Below are 24,971 nucleotides of genomic sequence, written 5' to 3' on the forward strand. Positions count from 1 at the left end.
CTTTTTCTTTCATGGTGAGGAAATGCCATTGACCTAAATATTTTTCCTTTTGCACCTTTTACTACCTCTTTCTATGCTCTCAAACATCTCTATTTCTCGCCCTTGGTCACTGCCGCAAAACATTGCCATTCCATTATATAAAACTGAGCTTTGCCACAATGAACTAACTAAAGCAAACATTATTTGAATAATCCCAAGAAGATAAAAAACAAGCCAACAAAGTATGATGTGTTTTATTGCCCTACCTCGTTATGATTCTGATTTGACCTTATTATGGTGGGACAATCTTCAAGATATTTATTAATCCCCTTCTGGGCAGAGGAATAATACCAAAATAATGATGTAAAATGTTCATATTTAATTACTAAATTAATAAAGTTAAACAGTTTTCCATGAAACAAAAAATGTAAAGAAATGATAATAGGAAATTAGTTAAGACTTTAAATTGATAAAATTATGTAAAAACCAATTGGAAAGGACAATTACTCAATAAACAGAATTAATCTAAGAATGATACAAAGAACACTGGTTTTGTGCATTCCCCATGAAATGTATAGTGCATAGTAATTCCAATGGAGAACGTCTCAAGACAAGTAGAAATAAGTTTCAATATCAGCTTTGAAAAGACGCATTTACATTGGTAAATAATACATAGAAAAAGATGAACAACGACTTACGGACTCCAGGGTGGTCTAAAGATTGGCAAAGATTGACAGAGCTGTGTATTGCAAGTGAAAAACAGAGAGCGGTTAAAAGGTTATAAAAAATAAAAAACAAACTAGTAGGCGGCTATTGTGACAAAGATTGATTTTTAGGAAGCCACAAACATAGCAATCAGATGAATGTAAAATATAGACAATACAGAAGTTAGTAATTTAACTGGCATCACTGTGGCATGGTTGTGCCACTATTAATTGGCTGCTGTCAGATATGAGGGTTTCACTTAAACCTTACAGCATTTCAACACAGTATCAACTTATTTACCACATACTTTAACCTGGATCAATGTCAGCCTTCAAAACAAGGTGCAATATAAGTGAATGTAAAAACTGTCATTGTGGAGACGCTCCAGCCTTCATTATTTCCTCTTAATTGGCATTATTATGATGCAGATCCAGACTGGACCTCGTCCCCCACACTTTTTCTCTTGGTGCGTATGGATGTATGTATGTACAAGATGTACTGCATGGTGGTATATATGTACAGCTCGCATTATTTATAGGTAAATGTACAGGAAGCAAAACAAATGCATCTATATATTAAATAAAAACATCATCAAAGTGTGTGTGGGCACTTTTGTAAAGTAATACTTAGGTCGACTCATATGGAAACAGGTTAAAAATGCATGGATTCTGCTTTAAAAAAAAAAATCTCTAACATTGGGAATTGGCACAGAGTTAATATTTACAATGAACAGAGGTTTTGCAGTTTACATAACATCAATACAATGCATCATCAAAGTCTTTGCTTGACAAGTTTTATGTTTTTCTTCCTTTCCCCCATTGTTTTATTGTTTTTGAAAGAGAACATTCAGATTATTATAAGTGGCCATGGAAATAAAAAGTTTTCTTGAAGTTCTGAGCTTTCACGCCTACGTGCAACACACACTGGAAGAAAGAGCTCCTTGTCAAAGGCAGTCATTAAACTGGAAGCAAATTCTAGGACTTGAACCTGGCAATGGCTTGGAGCAAGCAGAACTTTACAGGTTGTCTCCAGGTTGGTACTGGGGCTCAGTGGCAGTGAAGTAGTCTTCCAGAAAACCTTGTAGATATTCAAAAGTTGGGCGCTCCTCTGGATCTTTTTTCCAGCAGTTAAGCATGAGCTCGTGCAGAGAATTGGGACAGTCCTGTGGACATGGCATCCTGTAGCCCCGCTCCACTTGTTCCAAAACCTCTCGGTTATTCATACCTGGAGATGACAGCGAGGAAATAAATAGTTTTCACAACAACATATTTGTATGTACTGTATATATTTTAGAGTTTTTCCAACATCGTAATGTATTGGTATTTTCAACTTGAACTGTATCGTGGTGAAAATGAAATGTACCTACTAGATTGAGTTGAAAATGGTAGTTTTCTATTTAATAGATTTAAAGGGGTTGTCCATCACTTTTCATAAATCACCTAGAGACATTTACTAGCTAATGGCAACCTATCAGCTGGTTCATGTTGCCCAAGCCACCTAGCTGCTCAATTGCAAACAGATATATTTCGTTTGATGATCCGGCACCATAGACAAAGACAAGACTAGTCTGTCCATCTTCTATGTATACACCAGGTGATTGACAGATCTCTCCTATGTGTTTCCTTAGTGACAGAACTGTCAATTACCAGACGCGGGGCAGGGAGCAGCTAAATTAGTCTCGATTCTGAATGTGGTCCGCGGCCAGATCTTCTAACTATATTTTCTCTGAAACGCTGGAGTGTTTCAGAGAAAAATATATCTGGCTACGGTTTGGGCAGCATGAATCACATGACAGGTTTGCTTTAAAAAAAAAAAAAAAAAATGGGTTTGTAATTGTGTTGCTTCGAGTAGCATTTTTGCTTAGAATATTTTTTTCAGTTTTTTTTAGTAAGTCTGCTGAGTCCTACTGCACGTGACCGCTGCCATATGTTATCAAACCTAATTTCTATGATATCACCTACAAAGAATTCAGTCTTGCCGTATGATTTGCCCTGTATATGGGATGTCTTTAGAACAGGCAGCAGAAAGAGCAGGTAGGAGGAAGCATGGCTGGGAGGAAGAGGACTTAGAAAGGAAGAAGCAGGATGACAGAGTGGACCAGTCACAGGCCGAGAAATCAGTGCTGCATGGCATGGGAAATGTAGGTTATGGATGGAAAAACATCAGATAAAGGAAGATCCAGATGCAAAAAGACTAGTATATAATGATGAGCACTGGGAGAGAAGTAAGAAGTGGGGGAAACAAAGGAAAACCTAAGGGGGCAGAGACATGAGGAGTGTTTCAGCCAATCGAAATTAGGGTGTTTGAAACAGAGATGTGAGTGTCAGACAAACCCTTAAATCGCACACACTTTTTGTGTTATTTGTCTCGGCTCTGTAGAGAGATGGCAGGTTTGCGCACTCACCAGGATAGGGGACTCTTCCTTTAGTTACAAGTTCTGTCAGTAAAATACCAAATGACCACACATCTGACTTGATTGTGAACCTTCCATACAGCGCTGCTTCAGGGGCTGTCCATTTTATGGGGAACTTTGCACCTGCGAAATAAAATCACATTCCCATATTATATGTAGCATCCCATGTGGCTACACGGACCAAAACCAGACAACTACAGAAATACAATAAAGTGGCTTTAAATCACTAACCAGCTTCATGCACAATAATAATGCAACCCTGGTCATAGATTTCTTAAGGCTGATGTATTACTTATGTATTGTAAAGCACCGCTATGACTTATTCATGGCCCATTATAAAACAATCCATCAAATAAACAATACTCTTAACCTTCTATTGAAGCCAATAACTTATAAATGTGTTAAATATTTAATCACAATATTGTGCGAAAGGCACAAATAGCAGCATTACAGCTGTAAAAATATTATTTAGGGAAAAAACATGAAAAATCGTAAAGACATTTTTTGGTGCATAAATCTACATAAATAGGAATATAGAAATGGCGGCTTCATTCCTGTAATATAATTTCTAGCAGCCAAATGAAAGAAGAAAAATCGCTTGCAAAGCAGGAGCCATGGCTTAATATATTGTACAACTAACATACACATGTAACACATATTGGATTTCAGTAAGACATCTCTCATCTTGTGATGCCTACATACACTACACACTACAGAATGCTACCAACAGATGGTTTGGCTAAGATGGAGAAAACTTGGCCATATGGCGAGATAATGACAACTCTACAACTGTGGGATGCACAGTTCATCTTATAATTCTCCATTCCACAGCTTAAATCCATCATATCGCCTACTTGTTAGTCTGGGATCAGCCATATAAAATATTAATGACTCTTAAATAATCATCACGTTCCAACGTAAACGGCGCCCTGTCAATGATAATGCAGGATAATAACGCTGGAGTGCTGAGAAGAGAAGCAAACACCATCTGTCAGTGGCAGAAGGTGGGGACCTGAGTGTCAGACAGGATGTGTCTGAGATAATGGCCACATACGGCAATAATCATGATGAAGTACGGCCAACAGTGATGTGCTCTGCTGCAGTAAAAGAAGGAAAAATAATATTAACGTAGGAGGTAATAGAACATCGATGTCTGGTTTCATTGATGCTCTCTAACAGCTCATAAAAAGAGGGGACAAGGAGCCTTCAAGTTAGAGTGCTCACAGCCGTGTTACTTGACGTGCACTCAAAGGTATCATGTCTGACTAGCGGCAGAGCGCTGCGGGAGGACTCTTGTAGGCTCTAGACATACTTCTCCATGCATTTCATCACATACTCATCTCTTTAACTAGACCGACCTGCCAGCTTCTGTCTACTTCAAAGCTCTTAAGATATCTTGATTACTACCTTTAAGGGTCACTGGTTACTTAACCCCTTGGAGATTGTTAACACTTAAATTGCCAGTCTGTTCACAGATCAGGGCCTACTGTAATGATCCAGGTAGCTCTTGATTCCTTTATGCATTAAGCCATTATACAGGGGATGATATTACGACACTGGAAGTATTGCAGCGCCATTGCCATCAGTTACAAGTCTTCCCATGTTTCTACAAAAGTCCAGTTAGTTTAATGGATCACTTATTATAGGAGTCCCCAAGCCTTGGCTCCTAGCTTGCTGGCGACGTGAATGCCATTCTCAATTGTTGGTGTTCATCGGACAACTAGACAGATAAACACCTGGCAGAGAAAAGAACAGTAGGTTCCCTGCTCTACCACGCTATGTCTTGTAGGCCACAGGTTGCCTCAGGTCCGCAGCCTACAGGATGGTAGGGGCATAAATATGACGTCACTGCCCCACCGCAGACAGCATGATAATGTCACCACATCGATCAACCTGTGCTTGGACAATAAAAGAAGACTATATTTTGTTACTCCAAGGGCACTAATAATAATTAAAGAGGCACATGGTGTATTATTAATTGTTAAGGCACATTTCAGAGGAATTAATACTTTTTTGGGGAACTTTGAACATTATCAATTTTAAGAGGGAGACCTTGGGAGCATTATTAAAGTGACCCTGTCACCAGGTTTGGCCGACATAAGATATGGCCACTGCCTTTCAGGGCTTATCTACAGCATTCTGTAATGCTGTAGATAAGCCCCCGGTCCGACCTAAAAGATAAGAAAAATAAGTATTATTATACTCACCCGGGGACACGGTCCGGTCCGATGGGTGTCGCAGGTCCGGTCCGATAGATGTCACAGGTCCGGGTCTGGCGCCTCCCATCTTCTTGCGATGCCGCCCTCCTGTTGCTTCATTGCTCCCTGGCATCGCGCTCTTGCGCAGGTGTACTTATCTGTCCTGTTGAGAGCAGAGCAAATTCCTACAGTGCGCAGGTGCTGGGCCTCTCTGACCTCTCCCGACATCTGCACACTGCAGTACTTTACTCTGCCCTCAACAGGGCAGATAAGTACGCCTGTGCAGGAGTGCAATGCCGGGGAGCAATGAAGCAACAGGAAGACGGCATCGCAAGAAGTCGGGAGGCGCCGGACCCATGACACCCATCGGACCGGACCACCACCCCCCGGGGTGAGTATTATAAAACTTATTTTTCTTATCTTTCAGGTTGGTCCGGGGGCTTATCTACAGCATTATAGATATTACTAATATTATATTAGTTTAAAAAGTGTCACTGAGCTAGTAACACATAGACAGATGTCCAAATTCCCCCCTCCCACTCTTCACATTTTATTTTATAATTATGATTTTTTCATTTTAAATTTTATCATTAAAAGTCATATTTTAATCTCAACATCAAGCAAATGCTGGAATCCCTTTTTTCTTTTTGACTTTGGCTTACAAATACCGATGTAAAATACTGACCAAATACTGAGTGTGTGAATGTGGCCCGCATGGTATTATTATTTTAAACGGTTGATATTCGGTGAATTAAAAATTCAAATAGGCAAAAAGAAAGCTTCTATGATTTATTTGCTTATAATATAACTAGATGGTGGCCCGATCGGGCATTCTAGAATATGTATGTATGTATGTATGTATATAGCAGCCACATAGTATATAGCACAGGCCACGTAGTATATAGGAGCCATGTAGTATATAGCAGACAAATACTACGTGGCCTGTGCTATATACTATGTGGCTGCTATATACATATTGTAGAATACCCGATGTGTTAATACAGGCCACGCAGTATATAACAGTGGCCACGCAGTATATAACACAGCCCACGCAGTATATAGCAGCCACGCAGTATATAACACAGGCGATGTAGTATATAACACAGGCCACGCAGTATATAACGCAGGGCACGTAGTATATAGCACAGCCCATGCAGTATATAAGACAGCGCACGCAGTATATAACACTGAGCATGTAGTATATAGCAGCCACGCGGTATATAACACAGCCCATGTAGTATATAGCAGTGTGGGAATGATATTCCTGTTAAAAAAATAATTAAAATAAAAAATAGTTACCGTATATACTCACCCGCCGGGATCCAACGAAGCTCTGGCGATGCGCGCACGGCTGCCGCCATCTTCCGTTCCCAGGATGCATTGCGGAATTACCCAGATGACTTAGCAATCTCGTGAGACTGTCTTCTGGGTAATTTCGCAATGCATCTCTGGGAACGGCAGATGGCGGCCGGCGCGAGCGCATCATCGGACGACGGAAAGTGAGAATAGCAGGTTTTTTGTTTTTTTTTATTATTTTTAACACTACATCTTTTTACTATTGATGCTGTATAGGCAGCATCAATAGTAAAAAGTTGGGGACACACAGGGTTAATAGCAGCGGTTACGGAGTGCGTTACACCGTGGCCCGTTACCGCTGGCATTAACCCTGTGTGTGCGGTGACTGGAGGGGAGTATGGAGCGGGTGCCGGGCACTGACTGCAGGGGAGTAGAGAGGGACTAATTGGACTGTGCCCATCGCTGATTGGTCGCGGCAGCCATGACAGGCAGCTGGCGAGACCAATCAGTGACGCGGGATTTCCGTGACGGAAGTTGCCGACAGAAAGACGGAAGTACCCCTTAGACAATTATATATATAGATCTTTTGAAAGGTGCACATGGCTGAATATATTTTTCCACATGTCAGTATTTGTTGTGCATGTGCTGTCCATTGCACAGGTCTGTTCTGTTTTGTGCACCAATGGTCACATAAAAGGAGGGGGCTTGTTCTAGTCTGGTCTGATTTCCCGACCAAACTCACAACCATCAAATTAATGGGAAAATGTCACTAGGTTTTGCTACCACATCTGAGAGCAGCATAATGTAGGAACAGAGACCTGATTCCAGTGATGTGTCACTTACTAGTCTTCTTAGTGCAGTTTTGATAAAGTCCCTGTTTTATCTATCAGTTCTTTAAATGCTGAGCTCTGTATAACTCCGCCCACACCACTAACTGGCAGCTTTCTGTGTACCCTGGGCATGCTCAGAAAGTGGCCAATCAGTAGTGGGGGCGTGGCTACACAGAGCAAGAAGACTACATGGCACAAGACAACTAGTCCTCTAGTGATAAGCTCATGATGATAAAACAGTGATGTTATACGCCAAAAGACAGTGTAAAAACAAGCCAATTCATGGAGGAATAACTGTCACAAAACAAACAGGTACGTGTGAATAAGGCTTTAGGCACATTTCCTTTTCGCATATCCTAGATAGCAGACATGTACACCAATCAATAGCACCATATTGTACTACTTTACAAAACTGTGGAGATAGGTGGGAAGTGTGTCAAAGTCAGTAATAAAGTAAACACAGTCTGATGGATGGTGGCATCAAATGGGTTCAAGACTTCTGCTAGGTAATCCCATTGAAGAACACTATAGTCAGCCACTCTTCAGAATAAAATGGCTCTGCAGACAGTTTATGTCCATACTGCAAAATTAGATAACATACAGACTGGGTCTAGTACCTCTTTAATATCACATTTTGATTAACCATTACTGTCCACAGTTGCTTCAACATCTACAGTATATGTGGTGATATACTGGCCATCTACCTGAATATTTTCTCATATCAGCTAATGATTCCTTGCGAGTCAAGGAAACTATCAGGCACAACAGGAAATGTGTTAAGAAGATATTTTGCATTCATTGTACCATGACAAATTAAATTAAACATGATCTGGCTTCTCATCTCAGGCACAAGCCCAGGTATGGGGCCGAGGTATGAAATAATCCTGTTACTGAATCAGTAGAGTTAGCCGGTGTGTGCCTAGCTGTAGTGCAAATATGTACTTTACTCATGCGCTCCATGATGATCTGTTCTTTACACTTTCTATTCTCTTCACAAATGAGATCAAAGAAAATCCTCTTACCTTGCCTCGCTGTGTATTCATTGTCTTCAATTAATCGGGCAAGCCCAAAATCTGCAATTTTGCAAATTAGACCATTTCCAACCAAAATATTTGCGGACCGTAAGTCTCTGTGTATGTAATTCATGCGTTCAATATATGCCATCCCAGCCGCAACCTGCCAAATGAAAAAATTGGATCAATAAATGCTATTATTGGTTGCATTCACACAGCATTTATGAAGAAGGAAAGGGTTACCTGGGCAGCCATATCAACTAAGTTTGGCAATTTCAGGGCTCGTCCTTCTCCATCTTTGAGAAACTCTAGCAGACTTCCTGCAAGAGAAAGGTATTATAGGATTTATAGAGGCCTAGTAACAGGAGGGAGCAGGGATACAAGTACATTACACATTGTAAGGTGTTGTCCATAGTAATAATGGATAGTATTGTATAGGATTTGTTTAGGGAGATTTTTAGTTTTTACCTAAATATTCATATGCTATTTAGGGTTTTTGTTCCTATTGGGATAAGAACTTACCAGCAGGAAGTTGCTAACAACCTGCCTGTTCTGCCCTGCACAGATCTCTCCCGACTCAGGCAGTGGCGCTCCTCCTTGTAATGCTGCCGCAGCGCAGTATAGTATGTCCTATCCCCAGGGGGTGCTGGAGAGGGAAGATAGGTAGCACTCACGGCGTAACACTTCAGTGTGGCAGCGCAGGCGCCACTAGGTGGCGAGACAGAGGTCAGACAAGCCGGGTCAGGAACGGACAGGAAACGTAGTACCAGGGGAAACAGCAATACACATGGTCATATACAAGCCAAAGAAGTCAGAGCCAGATGGGAGCAGAGATGCCAGAGATGTAAGACAGAGAAACAGGTCAGAGGATAGGCCGGGTCAGATACCAAGGTCACAGCACGGGGAGCACACAGCAAAACGAGCGGGGAAGCAGGAATGGGAAGGCAGGGGAACTGAATAAATGGGAAGAGGACAAATCAGGGTGTAACGGGGTCAGTCACTCAAGTCTAAGAACTATAGCTGACGCTGCCTGCAGGCAGCCGTGGACTGAAATAGCAAAACAGATCCCAAAACGAGGCAAAGGTTAACCCCCACATGACCAGACCGGGGAGAGAATAGCAAGCAACAAACCCCAGCCTTCCTTTGTCTCCAAGACAACAGAGCAGCCCCTTCTCTTCTGCTCTGCTCTGTCCACAGTGGTCACTGCCGTTGTCATGTTGATTGAAAGCTGGCCCCCAACAGCTAGGCATTGTAGAGCTGACTCTTGATCAGCATGACATCAGCAGATATACCTTGTCCACAGAAAAGAGTGGAAGAGAAGAAGCTGCTATGTTGGTAGGAGGTCATCGAAAAAAGAAGAATAGCTTGCACGAGAGGTTCAGGAACTGGAGCAGATTGCTGCAGGGTAGAATAAGCAGGTATTTAGACAACTACCTGTCTGTAAGTGATAAGCCCAATAGGACAAAAACCTAAGTCACGGACAACCCCTTTAAATATATGCTACCTGTATACTAAATCCAGGATTTATCAAAGATTTTATTTTAGATTTTCAGGGGATAGCTGGTTATAGAACAAGCATCTGGAATTATGCATTATTACATATTTGAAGAAAACCACAATGATTAACTATCAGATTTGTCTTCACAAAAAGTCATAAATTTTGCTAAAAAATATGCGACTTTTATAGTTTTGCGTATTCCCAGCAAAGTAACAAGAAAAATGAAACATGTTTAAGGGGGAAGCTTGCACAAAACTATGGTGTAAATAGGAAGTGTAGATTAGCTTTCTGGGGCATGGATACGTAAAAGATCAGCCAAATGTATTAAGATGCAGGGGCATTATACTTCACAAGTCTTTGTACAAGCCTAAAATAAATTTTGATGTAAAGTATGTGGGATAGAGCATCTTAAGGAAACTTGAATATCCTATTACACATTATGGCAGGCAACATGTATTTCAAAGAAGTAAAGTTTTACTAAGTGCTCTTTGAACTACAGTCTCCGGCACCCTAAATAATGAGTATTACAGGTCTTATCTTCTTGCTATGAAGGCAGTAGTTGCTTAAGGTTGGCTCTTTTACATATCTCAGTTTGGAAAAGGGCTGAAGACAGCTGTAACAGTTTTCCCAGAAGACAGCTTTCAGTCTATCAAGTCTAGGGTTGGAATCGGGAACGCTAGAATTCTTTTAGCCATAGGAACAACACTATTTCTTAATAAACCTCACCGGAATGCTAGGTTTAATGTGACTGTTTGGTGCTTTGATTTATTTTTTTGTTTTAACAAATCACAGAAAACACCCCAGAAAAAATATAAAGAATTCACTGCAGTTCTCCTGGGTTCTTAAGAGTTTATAAGCTCCCTTACAATTGTGTATATGTACACTACTACTGACAGACATACAAGGACATAGAGACACTTCAGATGTCCTGACCTTTGCTCATGTACTCAGTGACAATGTAGATAGGTTCTTCTGACACCACTGCATAGAGCTGCACCAGCTTATCATGTTTCAGCTTCTTCATGATTTGGGCCTCTTCTAGGAAAGACTCCGGAGACATGGTACCTGGCTTCAGAGTCTTTATTGCCACCTTGGTATTTCCATTCCATGTACCTGCATGCAGTAATATGCAAGAAATGACTGTAGGATCAAATTTGTCAGACAGCAAACCTAAATATATGGACCTATTAATGTACCCCGATATACATGCATAGAGCTCTAACATTAGCATCTGGACTCATTGTCTTTCAATAGAAGGTAATGTTCTCAACAAGAACTACGTGCCATATTCCTCATTAATTAGCTTGCACTGTAACACATATCAGAGGTGCAATGAAAACTGGACTTGCTATGAGAACAATTAGGTTAAAAAAGGTTTCCTGGCATCTGTAGCAAAAGACCACCACCAGAAAAAGCCAAAAAGGAGAAATTTTTGCAGTGTTTTCTTCTTATAAATAAGCCCCATTAAGCGATTATTTTTCCATTCTCTGCAATAGACAACAAAAGATGCTGGCAATTATCACCAGGGGTTTTAATATTAACAAAGGGTAAGAGTCATCAACCCTTTCTCCTCTGGATACTGATACTAACCCTCATTTTGCAGTAGGGAATATAGACATTAACTCCTTCACTGTTCTAGATCCCCAAGGATGATGATATTAACCCTATTATCAGTTTTTTTTATTTATTTTCTGCTATTTTGCATCACTTTGAATTGAGTTGGAACATTGCCCATAGGATAAGTCATCAATGTCAGATCGGTTGGGGTCAGACACCCGGCACACCTGCCGATCAGCTGTCCTTAGTGTCGGCCGCCGGCCAGAAATGCTCAATTATGGAACTGCTCCTTCTTCTGATAGTGGACGTGGCTGGGTACTGCACACGTCCTGGCCATGGCCACTATAAGGAGACAGAGCAGCTCCGCAATTGAGCATTTCCGACCAGCGGCTGCCACCATCACAGACAGCTGATCGGCAGGGATTCTGGGTGTTGGACCCTGACGGATGAGACATTGATGACCTACCTAAGGATAGGTTGTCAATGATAAAGTAGTGGACAACTTCTTTAAAGGGAGCGCTGGCGTAAATGCATAAATGAAATGTTGCATCTCCAACGTTTTTCAAAATGTTCACCTTGTCTAAACTGAGCTTGCCTATATACAATAGTTTCCAATAGATCACTAAAGGAAATCACAGGCAACATTTCTACAAGTATGTCTATGGGGAAAACTAGAGCATCAAGACATCTAAACTAAAGAAGTGGAGCATTACAGCCATATTAAGTACAACTGAAAAATGCTCCAGAATCTTCATGTTGCTATTATGTCTATGTCCAGATGGTAGTGGTAAAGCATATTTAAACCTTTTCTGCACTACGAACACAGTATGACCACATGCTGCTACAGCAGCCTTCATGCATGCAGTTATATACATGCAAATTCACACAGCATTAATTGTTAGTATTAGGGTAAATTCACATGAAGCATATGCTGTTGCAGAAATATCTGTGAATTGATCATGTGAATAAGTTTGTTTTGATGATGAGCACATGAATTTCTGCAAATTCTATTTAGATGAATGGAATACTTTCATAAATTTCTGCACAAAATCTGCTGTGTGTGAATCCAACCTTAAAAACATGGAATATTTATCTAGAGATTTGGGTTGATTAAAGCGAACCTGTAAGCAGGATTTTACTAAGTAAACTACAGACAGCGTCAGGTTGGCGCCGTCACACTGATTACAATGATACCTTGGTTGACGAAATCTGTCTTGTGGTTGTTGTTTAATCTTTATTTTTAGTTAATGAGATTCTCGTGCCCCAGGGTGGCCTGTGGGGGGTTATTTATGTGGTGCTGGGTGATGTTCGTTTCGCACTGCAACATTGGGCATGTAGAAGTGCAAGTTGCCATCGTCCAACTCTTCACTCTCCCGCACACCCCCTGTCCACCGCTCCTCCTGATGTCCTTGTCTGAATAAAGGATTATGATTTCTGAAGCTTTCGGTGAGTGCCACCTTTCTTTGTGGAAATTCACAGATTAAACAACAACCACAAGATCATCAACCAAGGTATCATTTTAATCAGTATAACAGCGCCAACCGGACACTGTGTGTAGGTTACTGTGCACAATCCTGCTGACAGGTTCCCTATAAAGCTGAAACGATTATTCACAGTCACTCTGTGGAGTTATAATGGACAATTCAAGCACAAGAGCACAATACTTGTAATGTTGCACAGTTTCTCATGTACAGCACCATGGAATAAGTTATTAAAATAAATAATAATAATACTGAATGTTTTATTCCATAGAAATCCACATTTTTGTTAATATGTAAATTAGCTGATCTCCCTGAATATATTGTTGCGTTTAATTTGCTTGGTAGCTATTAATGTTTAATTACCTTCTCTTCATTTTGTAAAAATCTAGATATTCGCATTAATTAATATAAAGGTGTCCATACACATTAGAGAAAATCTACCAACGATCTAATTTGTATAGGGGCCAATCAGCTCTCCCAAGATGGGTCAGAACAAAGAAGGATCTGATACGCTAGATTCTACAATGAGGGGTCTGTCTGGCTTATTTCCTGATCTCCCCCAAAATAAACATGTATGATAGACTGAGCCAAACGTGCAGGTATATAGGCACGTGTATGAGCATTAAAAGAGGACCTTGTAAAGGTACCATTTTTGTTTAGCTTTTTTATTTTGCTTGAAAGGTAATATCCCTTAAATAAAGCAATTGGTGCACCTTACCATACCACACTTCAGCGAAACAGCCCTGACCGAGCTTCTGCTGCAGAAGTATTGTGCTCCGTGACACTTCCCATGCATCCTTAGCCAATCCGACAGTTTGTGGGACATAATTCGGTGCAATCATTGTTAAATTATAACACAAACCATCAGCTTTTTCTACAGAAAAGGAAATTAATGAAAACAATTAAACCAAGAGCATGCGGTAAGAAAGATGGAAGGTGCTGTATACCAATTTAACTTGACAGGAAATAGATATAGACTTTAAAAAGTTCCCCTTTTGCTTCACTTTCCATCTTTCCTGATGTTGCTCCACACAGGAGCGAGTGACTTGAAGAAAAAATTTTGACAGCGTACCCATCCATACTTCCCCAAACTGCCCATTGCCCAGCCTCTTGATCAGCTGGAGGGATTCTCTTGGGATTTCCCAGACATCTTTGGTTTTGACAGACAGGTCAGTAAGCCTTGGCATTCCTTTATGGCAGGGTACTACCAAGCGGCAACACAGACCAGCAGCTCTCTCTGAGAGGCATGAAACAAGAAGAAGGCAGAGGAAAGAAACAACATGACACACAGAACTGAAGCAAGACATGATATCTCAAGAAAGAAACATATGACATAAGATGACAGCCGAAAGGAAAAGGGCATATTTACAAGGTGTATATTTTAGGATCCATATAAGCCCACACTGACACACTCAGTATTTGGTCAGTATATTTACCTCAGTATCTGTAAGCCAAAAACCAGGAGTGGGTGATAAATACAGGAGTGGTGACGTGTTTCTATTATACTTTTCCTACGATCGTTCCTCTCCTGGTTTGGGCTTACAAATACTGATGTCAAATACTGACCAAATACTGAACGTGTGAACATAGTTTAAAAGTGATCCTTTTCCAGCTTTACATTTACTATGGACAACATACAAACCAACCAGCACTGGAATTCTTAGAATTTAGAGACTGGAACATTAGATCCCAAATGCATTGAATTTACACTTGGCAGCAATTTAGGTGTAAAATATGTATTGTCTCTGGCATCGAAATGTACAACTTAATTACAGACAAATCCTGGTGAGTTTTTTTAACATTATAATTAACTGATACTCATATTTGTATGATTCTCGGTAAGATGAGATTGGCGATTCGTGAAATTTTAATATATAAGTTGTGAAACCTTGGTACATGATCAAGAATGTGAGAATCTACCAAAACTCTCCCCTCTTCACTCTTGCTTGCATAGTTGCCAGTATCACATTTTGTCTAATCACTGTACCGATCCCTCCACCGTGTCAGTGTCTGCACTAGTTGTCTAAGCACATTAAGATACATTTTAGACATACCACACTCACACTGAACCTGATCCCTTCATTTAGCAGTATTTTCAAGACCAAATCATGTTTGTTTTTAATGCAGTGCTGCCTAAGGGCCCGTAGGTCATGAGCATCCAATATTGACTGTTGGCATTGTCCCTTGTGGACATGGTTGTCTCCAAAATCTCTACATCTTTTGATGTAACTATGTACAGTACACAGTGGTCTATTCAAAGTCTTTGCAATTTTATATTAAGGATTTTTTTTTTTAAACTGTTACACAATTTTTAGGCACTGTTGTTCACAGATTGGTGAACCTCTGACCATCTTTGCTTCTGAGAGACTCTGCCTCTCTATCGTGCTCCTTTTATACACAATCCTGTGACTTAGTACAAAATTGACCTTCAGTTGTTTTTTATTAGCACTACTTACTTTTCCAATCCTGTCTCAAAGTTTTTTTCTGGAAACTCTTCTTTTCTCTGGAGTTTTGTAAGCCTCAAGCATCTTTGATAGTGCTTTTGGCTGTTTTAAGAACATTTCTTTCAGGTTTTTTTTGCTGTTTTTTTCCCAGCTGGACAGTTTTTGAACTTCATTAACCATTGAAGACAACACTTTAGCAGAAACGTTAAAATTTTTTTCCAGAAAAACCCTGATGTGGTGTCTTCCAGACATTATTTTTAGCCATTGACTTGTAGCGGAAAATGCTTGAAGAAAGGATATGTCAGTTCTTTTAACAGCTTGACGTCTTTTGAAATCCTGAAGCATTTTAATAGAAGCTCAAAAGCCTGAACATTGGAACAAGTCGTTCATACATAGAAATGAATATGTCCATTCTTTTAAGCATTTTTAGCGTTTTGTTTTTACAGTGTTTTCCACACAAATAACAGCAGAAAAAGGCTACATATTTAGCATACTGATCCTTGCTTTTTATGAGTATGTCCTATAAATCTGTATGTTGATAAACCATGAGCAGAAGCCAAGAAGAAAAAGAGGGGTGGGAGAGTGAAAAAATAATGAGCGGTAACATAAATGTGAAACCAGAGAGACATTTAATTTACAAAATTGGCAATATACAAAAGATGGTGAAACATATTTCCTACTCTAAAGCTCTGAAAATGAACAGCAAAACAGATTAGCATTATGAAATAGCTGCCCCCTGGAAACATCTGGTTCAACGCATTAGAGGATTGCGGACTCAAGAATCCTGATATGACCTAGGGTCTCCTACAAAGGCTGGTAAAACTATAAAATATATATTATGTTTCCACTGCCCTGGAATAAATTATATCACTAGCTGAGTGAATGAGTCACCAGCGACAGAAATGTCATATGCTTCATGGTGAAAGCTGAGAACAGTTTCATGGGAATCACCATAAATATTGGACTAGAGCACAAAGCTGTCCTACTGGTCTAAAGAAGACCGTAAAAAGACTTACAACCTATAAGTAGTTGTAGTTTTATGTATAGCACTACAGTATTGAGAGCAGTCATACCTGAATAATGATGAACGAGCTGCTGTAGGGTTTCGAATTGGGCTCTTGTTGTTATGTAATAGCCGCCATTGTCAAGTTTCCGGATCTTATAGTGTTTGACATGATCTCCTTTCATGTCATCCCAGTCACGAATAGACAACGAATAGGCACCTGGAATATCGTTCACAGGAAGAATATTATTATTTTGCAGAAGTTTATATTTTATTCATATAAAAATGAAGTTCACAAGTGCACTGGTGGACATATCAGTTGACCTGAAGACCATGGTTCCTCGTAGCTTGTTACTGATGGTGCTCTGCTTCTAGATTGACAGTGGACAGCAAAAGTGATGTCTTGCTGCAGAGTCTCTCTCTCCATTGTCAGAGAAGTAACGGCGCTGATGGGGAATAGCTAAGAGGAGCCGAGAACTGCAAGAGCACGAACACGCCCTCCAGTGCACTTGCGAAACCCTAATTTGCATATGAATGATAAGATTTTGGGCGCAAAGGGTACCAGATGGCGATGAAATAGAAATGTTTTATACTGTCCTATCCTGCACTACTTCTGCTAGCCTAGGGCAAAGGTTGCTAACAAATTATTATCTGAGATGCGAAAACCCCTTTAGAAAGTACATAATTTCTGTAAAGTTAGAAAACATTATGGTTTGGTGCAAGTCCGAATGATTTGGAAAATAAAAGCTTGCACATACACGTTGAATGTTCAGAAGGAAAGACATGTGGATTTAAGAGGTTTATACAAAGAAATGGTACCAAATGAATAAGTTATCCTTAGGGGTACAACTGCTGGGGGGAGTATGTACACCTCTGCTCCATTCATTCCCCATGAGACTGCCCATGAAAATGGCTGCAGAAACGCAGATTTCGGCTGTTCTTTCAGTTCTTATGTACACTCACCTTTGGTGGTTTCACTTTCACGTATTAAGTAGGTACCCCTTGGATTTCCAAAGGATAACAATTGTCTCTCGGCATCTTTTCTACCCAGTTTGCCAAAGTACCATCTAGATAGTGAGAAATGTCAAGGCGTTTAGTATTATTTTTAACCAGACAACACATTCTTACGTATCTTACACATACAGTTATATGAAAAAGTTTGGGCACCCCTATTAATCTTAAGCTTAAAGGTAAGGTACCGCGTTTGTAGATCATTAATAAATCACTGTAATGTAGCATAACATGCTGCTATAACCAAGTTTTAAATGCATGTGAAACAGACTTCGTGTGTTATATGTGTTTAAAGAAGGAACTGGGGGCTGACATCTTGGTTTCACAGCAGTTCACGACACTAACAGTGTCATTTTACAGCACCCCATGGACATAGGAGATAATAGACCAGCGAGGACCCTATCTATAACATTGGAGAGGCGTTAGCAGTGAGCTGGGCACGCCTCTGTGGGCTGCACAACTCACTGCTGTAGGTGTGACTAGCAGCCATTTTATTATAGCCCAGTGCTCTCTGCCAAGCTCCACTTACTCTCTATCACAGGAGCTCCATTCACTCCATTAAGCTGCATTCCCAGCCTGCAGAGAGAGGTGACACCTGACACCTCTCTCAGCCATACAATGTATCTCTCCCCTCCCTCCACATTGCCTGGCCATTCACTGCAGACCTGGAGCTCCTTCTTATCTTAGGCTACGTTCACACTAGCGTTGTGCGCCGTTGCGTCGGCGACGCAACGCACAACGCACGCAAAAACGCGTCAAAACGCACGCAAAAACGCTGCGTTTTGCGACGCATGCGTCGGTTTTTGCCGAAAATCGGACGCAAGAAAAATGCAACTTGTTGCGTTTTCTTGGTCCGACGCTTGCGGCAAAAAAGACGCATGTGTCGCACAACGCAACAAAAAAAACCGCATGCGTCCCCCATGTTAAGTATAGGGGCGCATGACGCATGCGTCGCCGCTGCGTCGCCGACGCAAACCCGACGCACATTAGCTTAACGCTAATGTGAACGTAGCCTTACTGAGGGATGAGTCACGGACAGCTCTGCACAGACAATGCTGCTCCATACACACCACATAAACTAACTGTGCTTCTGATGCAGTAACTGCTGGTGATAGCAGATCACAGGGCAGTCACACACAAAATGGCTCTGCCCTGTGATGCTGCTCTTCATTCTGCCCCAGGGATATTAGACCACCCAAAAGGGGAGGGAAATGCTGATGTCAGCAGTTACTGCCCCAATTTTCCAGCTAACAGTAAAGCTGGTAAGTCTTACTATAGCTGCTTGAGGTCTAAAATGGAAAATGCTCCCCCTAGTGGTCAATATATATATATGTAAGAATATATACAACGCACTTTGCACAAGGAGAAGCTGTATGGGAGAGTGATGCGAAAGAAGCCGTTTCTGCAAGCACGCCACAAACAGTCAGCTGAGGTATGCAAAAGCACATTTGGAGAAGCCAATTTCTTTTTGGAAGAAGGTCCTGTGGACTGATAAAACCAAGATTGAGTTGAGTTGTTTGGTCATACAAAAAGGCGTTATACATGGTGGCAAAAAAACAGTGCGCTGTATAGTTGACCGATGCACAGTGACACCATCTGCAGCAAGTTGATGCTGCAGCTCTCTGGAGGTGGTCTGAGGATTGTCCTTGACTGATCTCACCATTCTTCTTCTCTGCCTTTCTGATGTTTTTCTTGGCCTGCCACTTCTGGCCTTAACAAGAACTGTACCTGTGTTCTTCCATTTCCTTACTACGTTCCTCACAGTGGAAATTGACAGGTTAAATCTCTGAGACAGCTTTTTGTATCCTTCCCCTGAACAGCTATGTTGAATAATCTTTGTTTTCAGATCATTTGACAGTTGTTTTGAGGAGCCCATGATGCCACTCTTCAGAGGAGATTCAATCAGGAGAACAACTTGCAAGTGGCCACTTTAAGTAGCTTTTCTCATGATTGCATACACCTTGCTATGAAGTTCAAAGCTCAATGAGGAGACAAAACCCAAAAAAGTGCCTTAGTAAGTCAGTAAAAAGTAGGTAGGAGTATTTTAAACAAGAAAATGATAAGGGTGCCCATACTTATGCACCTGTCAAATTTTGTTTGAATGCAGATTGCACATTTTCTGTGAGTACAATAAACCTCATTTCAAGGCAGAAACATTACTGTGTCCAACAGTTATTAGATATATGAAACTGAAATAGCTGTTGCAAAAAAAAACAATTTTTATAAAACATTAAGCTTAAGAATAATAGGGGTGCCCAAACTTTTTCATATGACTGTATCACAAAAGACTATGGGTTCATCCACTCTCTATTCAATGCTTCTGTTTATAATGAAGCCATGAAACCTCAAATTTCCCCCAAATCTTAGTGGATGCCATAGACGGATAATAAGGTCTGTCATGTTGTCATGCATTTTTTTTGCCAACAAAAATGTAAAGATAATTAAAAAAACACCCTAACAAAAAGAAAAAATAGCCAGGACAGAAGAAATTTAAATGTGGTTTCCAAATTATTTTAAAAAAGTCAACCCCAAGCCAAAAGTACACATATCATGGGTTAAAAAAAATGTCTACTCACCCACTTGAACCTTGATGTTCCAGGCCAGATCATTTTTTTACTTGCCTGCAGTGATAACGTCCTATATACCCAATGTGACCGCCTCAGCCAATCAATTGTGGTATTTGGGATGTGCCAGTTGCAGCCTGATAAACAGAAGACTAGGACCTAGCACTAAAGCAGCTAAAATTAAATTAATATACATTTTTTTAACTTATTATATGTGTATTGGTGGCTGGGTACAATTTTTTGGGAAGATCCCTTTAACAAACATGGACGTTTAAAGTCCTATATATGAAAGAGACCTTCCCACCTAGATTTATCACCTCTACACAGCTGAAAAATGTGTGATCAGTGGGGACTGATAGGTGGAACCCCCATAACAATGAAACTGGAGCCCTGGACATTATGTTGGTGGCGATACCAGTTGGTCAGACAATCACAGATCAGGCATTTCTGGCCTATTTTGTGGAAAGAGGTTAAATGTTACAAAAGATCAATCTAAGACAAAAAATAATATAAATACATACTCTTCAGCTTGAATGGAGTCAACAGGCGCCACATAGTTACTTGGAATATAACCAGTCCCACCAGTTGTAAGTGAGCGAGCTTCCCACCAATCCCCTTCACTGCAAAGAGACATTGCAACAATGGTTAATAGGAAAAGGAGCATGAAGGAAGATGTATGTAAACTATGTATATGCATTAGTAACCAGGCATGTGGAAAAATACACAATATTTTTCAAATAATCTCTAGAATATGATTGTATCCAGTAGTCTATCCTCTTGTCACCATGAAAATGCAGTGCAATCCACGTTATAGAGCAGGGGGAGCTGAGTAGATTCATATATACTTTATCAGAAAAGAATCAGTATAACCTGTGTTTTTATCATTTTATACTCTGCTCTTTCTGGGATTTTGGGTCCATCATTATTTGGGACTCTGCATTATTATAGGCAAGAATGACTGCATTTTAAACCTTGTTTCCATAGGTCCCCAAAAGCTTTGCATACGCGGACAATGCATTTTTTCATGCGTTTCATTGGCACAGGGCAATCTTAGTCCTTCAACAAGCACCGACTGATTATACAAGTTGATCAGCATTTTTACTCACCTGTTTACACGGTTCAATGGAAAACAGATGGAACATGGTTATTACAATTATTTTGTCCATAAACAAAATCCTGCTGTAAGTAGGGCATTCCCTGGTAATGTACTGCCAAGATCAAATATTTTTATTCTGGCAAAAACGATTTTATCACCTGATGAACAAGCTTTGGAATGAGGGTTCCATCATACTGTGCCATAGTATAGCTCACCTGGCTTACAGCTATCTCTTCAGAACCCTCCACCATCAAAGGAAAGCTGGACTGGCCAAGCATTCATGTGTTGTTAAAGGGGGGTGGGGAATAAGAAGTGTCAGGACACCAAAGGAGGAAGCTTATCTCCCAGGAATAAAATAATGCCTGTAGAATATTATACGCCATATGCCAATGACATCCATATAAGAAAATATGGATACGTTACATGTACACATAAGTGCAACAGCCTGCACTATTCACTACCCAATAAAAGGGTAACCTTAGGAAACTGTACGACAGATATTAAAAAACAAAAAAGAATAATCAGGACAGCAGCGGGAATAACATAGGACCAAAAACTGGACACTTTTCACCTGTCAACAGCTCCTTTTTAAGCATTACAAATATAAACTAGGAAACACTAGGATAAAAGAGAAGTAATGCATTAATATATTGGCATAATATATTGGCATATATTTTCTGAATACAAATATATAATACAGTTTTGTGATTTTAGACCGGTAATCTGACATTTACTGCATACCGTAGTTTATAGATTAATAGCTGGTGACATTGTCAGTGGGTTACAAAGGTGATTCCGCAAGTGATAAAAGCAATTTTAGAAAGCTAATAACCTGAAGGTAGTATCTCCTGGGAATGTCAGATATTACATTTTCTGTAGATGACTGCCATTTTGACAGTGACTATGTAGCATATAGCATCATATGCATTAAAAGATTGGATCATTGATCCATTAGTGATCTGAACAACATTTCTTGGAAATCTGTTTCCTAGTGATATCAAGAATACATGGAAATATAATGAAGAGTCACAGGGAAGTAAGCTATGAAGCCTGGGCTGGAAAAGCTAAACGTAATGTGAGTGAGGAGAACGTACTCCTCTTTGAGAGCTCTGGGTTGGGCTACCTGCTATTTAAACCCCTGGGTCTCTGACTTCCACTGCCAGTCAATTAGTTTTTCTACCTGACTTGGGCTCTATGCCTTGCTTGTTCTGTTTTTTAAATTCCTCCTATTTTCTAACCTCAACGTGAATTTTGACCACCCACAATTCTGTTCCTGATGTGACCTCTTGGCTTCCTGTCTCTGGTTCGCAGCTATTCTGTGGAAGCAACCCACTGGGCCCCAATATAAGAAAAGATCTCTATACAGGGGTTAATGGGTGAAGGTCGGGGTTTCTCTAGAATGTGACAGACGGAGTTGCCAAGGTAGCCTTTTTAAGACTGTAGCCTCTGACAGATGTGACAATTGCACCTTGAACAGTAGTTGCCTTAGAGTAGGGTTGTCAATTATGGCACATGGACAAAATAAATGGGCGCAGAGTGGAAAACTGCTCTCAAAGAGGTCTCTTGATTTTGAGGATCCAGCCACTCATATATTACATCTTCGGCTACTCATTTGAGCTGATGCGATGACTGCCATCCTTCAAAAAGACAACCTACTGAGACAAATGACCTTTCTTTTTTTTTTTTTTTTAAATGGTCATGATTTTTTTTTGCTTTCCCTACAGCTCTACAGAATCGATGTAAGAAAATGTCTTTTAAAATGGCTGTTAAGCACCATGTGCTGCTGCAGTAAACAAAAGGAAGAAAAAACTATGCAAAAATCTAGGAAGCCTACACTAGATGGCAGTATAATACTACCGGTGGCATGTATTATGTCTCCTGCAGTGTATGAGACATAGAGGACATGTCAGGATTTTGGCAATGTGCTAACTTTAACAGTGGGTGCTGCACGCAAATAATGAATGGTCACATTTTACTACTGCAGTGAAATTACAAACTGGCAGCACAGAACTGGAAGTGCGTATTTTTAGCTTTCTCATTTGCACTAGACACAAATACATCTTTGAACACTGAAAGAGAAAATAAAGGATTTGTCTTTTAAAGAGAAGCAATATTTATTCATTTATTTCACTCCACATTACATTATTTACCAGCGTAAGGTAGAGTTCTTTTATTACTGTGATAATGGCAAATACAACTTGTATATATGACCAAGGTAAGTGCGCCAACTTGTATACAGGATAATTTCATAACCTTTGGAAATCCATCAGACACAAACCTCCTGCACTTCTACATTCTGTAGCTGAACAGAGTTAGGCTGCCGTCACACTAGCAGTATTTGGTCAGTATTTTATATCAGCATTTGTAAGCCAAAATCAGGAGTGGAACAAATAGAGGAAAAGTATAATAGAAACATATGCACCACTTCTGTATTTATCACCCACTCCTGGTTTTGGCTTACAGATACTGATGTAAAATACTGACCAAATACTGCTAGTGTGACGCAGCCTAAGGGTGAGAACTACAAAAAGCTTGCCAAAATACAGGCATGTTCTATGTTACAACCATCACCAATATTGTTATGAAAGCACCACTCCAGCATTTTTTTTCTTTCATCGCTGGAATGGTGCCACTAATCTAAGATCCCTGACCCTATTATTATACTTACCAGATGCTGTCTTCAGCTGTTCCCAGTGCCGCTCTGTTCCCACTCTGCCATCTTGCAGCTTCTGACTGACCAGAAGTCACAGAAAATCGTCACAAGTTCTCAGTGTAAGTCTATGAGAACCTCGTTCTGGGGACATTCTGGCTCTCCATAGTCGTACATTGAGTAGCCACTTACGGGTCGTTCCAGCAAACACTGAAGCAGGATCCTCAGGTCAAAACCTGCTGGAGACTGACAGGAGTTGTGCTGATAGCAGCTGGTAAGTATAAGACTAGGGGCCAAGGACCATAGATTAGTGACACCACTCCAGCTTTGAAATGAAAAAAAAAAAACTGGAGTGGTGCTTTACATTTTATGTATTTTCCTCTTGAAACAGTGCAAAGCATTAATCATGGGACAGTGGTGGCAGCGAGTCTCTGTGTTTTCTACCCTGCTGACACGTTATAACTGTGCTTTTACTGACAGAATATAATCTTACACTGTTGGTGCCATTGCAGTGTGCCCACCTTGTTTCCAATGCTCAGCAGCTCAGTGTGGGTGGGACAACATTGTTCTCAAGTATGACCCCTGCAGAAGGATGCTCTCAGCAGGTATCACCTGCACCCTAAACAATAATCTTAATATGACACCAACATATTCAGCAGGGAAAGTAACCAACAAGTAAAATCTGAAGTAATCCAAACAATTTAATAGTCCCTGCCTATAAAATATTATAATCTGAACCCTCTGAACTAAAAAAAGCCAGTAGAGGTAGCCAAAGACCCCGATACAGAAGAGACAAAAGCCTTCAGGATTATCTGACCATCTAATAATGTGATGGAGGTCTCCCAACTCTTCTCCAACAGATGATGTTGGGGAAGACAAAGATCAGGTAGCTAAATTGTAAGCAGACATGTTCCCATGAGAGAAAAGCTACTGCCAGAGGTGTGTGACATCAGCTTTTTCCCTCTCCTGAGCATTCATGTATATGGGGGGATGGGAGGGGCAAATATCTAAAGCATATAGCCACCTAAAAAGTTTAAGTATAACATAATGGTTGCCACCAGTAGGACCAGGATCATATTTCTGAAGGACAAAAACTGGACTGTGTAAAGCACTTATGTTCTCTTCAGTGGAATAGGTTTTACTGGGTTTTCCAGCTGTTCCATCATCTCAAAGACATAATGATCCTTAAAGTTTGTTATTTAGGTGGTGATACCATAGTATTAGCCCTCTGGC

The 24,971-nt window shown here is 40.4% G+C and overlaps 1 protein-coding gene across 4 annotated transcripts in view; it reads right to left on the bottom strand.

Annotated features, from left to right (window-relative positions):
- Positions 1–217: 217 nt before the first annotated feature.
- Positions 218–24,971, bottom strand: part of FYN (FYN proto-oncogene, Src family tyrosine kinase) — a 204,667-nt gene continuing 179,913 nt past the window's right edge. For 3 of the 4 annotated variants that reach the window (XM_077289477.1, XM_077289479.1, XM_077289478.1), the window contains 9 exons: positions 20,514–20,612; positions 17,381–17,484; positions 16,488–16,637; positions 14,043–14,207; positions 10,866–11,045; positions 8,678–8,754; positions 8,444–8,597; positions 3,089–3,220; positions 218–1,908 (listed from right to left, as the gene is read on the bottom strand). In XM_077289477.1, coding sequence (XP_077145592.1) covers positions 1,700–1,908; positions 3,089–3,220; positions 8,444–8,597; positions 8,678–8,754; positions 10,866–11,045; positions 14,043–14,207; positions 16,488–16,637; positions 17,381–17,484; positions 20,514–20,612 — 1,270 coding nt within the window. In that variant the 3' untranslated portion in view covers positions 218–1,699. Of the gene's footprint in view, positions 1,909–3,088; positions 3,221–8,443; positions 8,598–8,677; positions 8,755–10,865; positions 11,046–13,688; positions 13,845–14,042; positions 14,208–16,487; positions 16,638–17,380; positions 17,485–20,513; positions 20,613–24,971 lie in introns of all 4 variants that reach the window. The other variant, XM_077289480.1, reaches the window with a different exon arrangement.

This window comes from Ranitomeya variabilis, chromosome 2 (genome assembly GCF_051348905.1).
Source record: "Ranitomeya variabilis isolate aRanVar5 chromosome 2, aRanVar5.hap1, whole genome shotgun sequence".
Classification (NCBI taxonomy): domain Eukaryota; kingdom Metazoa; phylum Chordata; class Amphibia; order Anura; family Dendrobatidae; genus Ranitomeya; species Ranitomeya variabilis.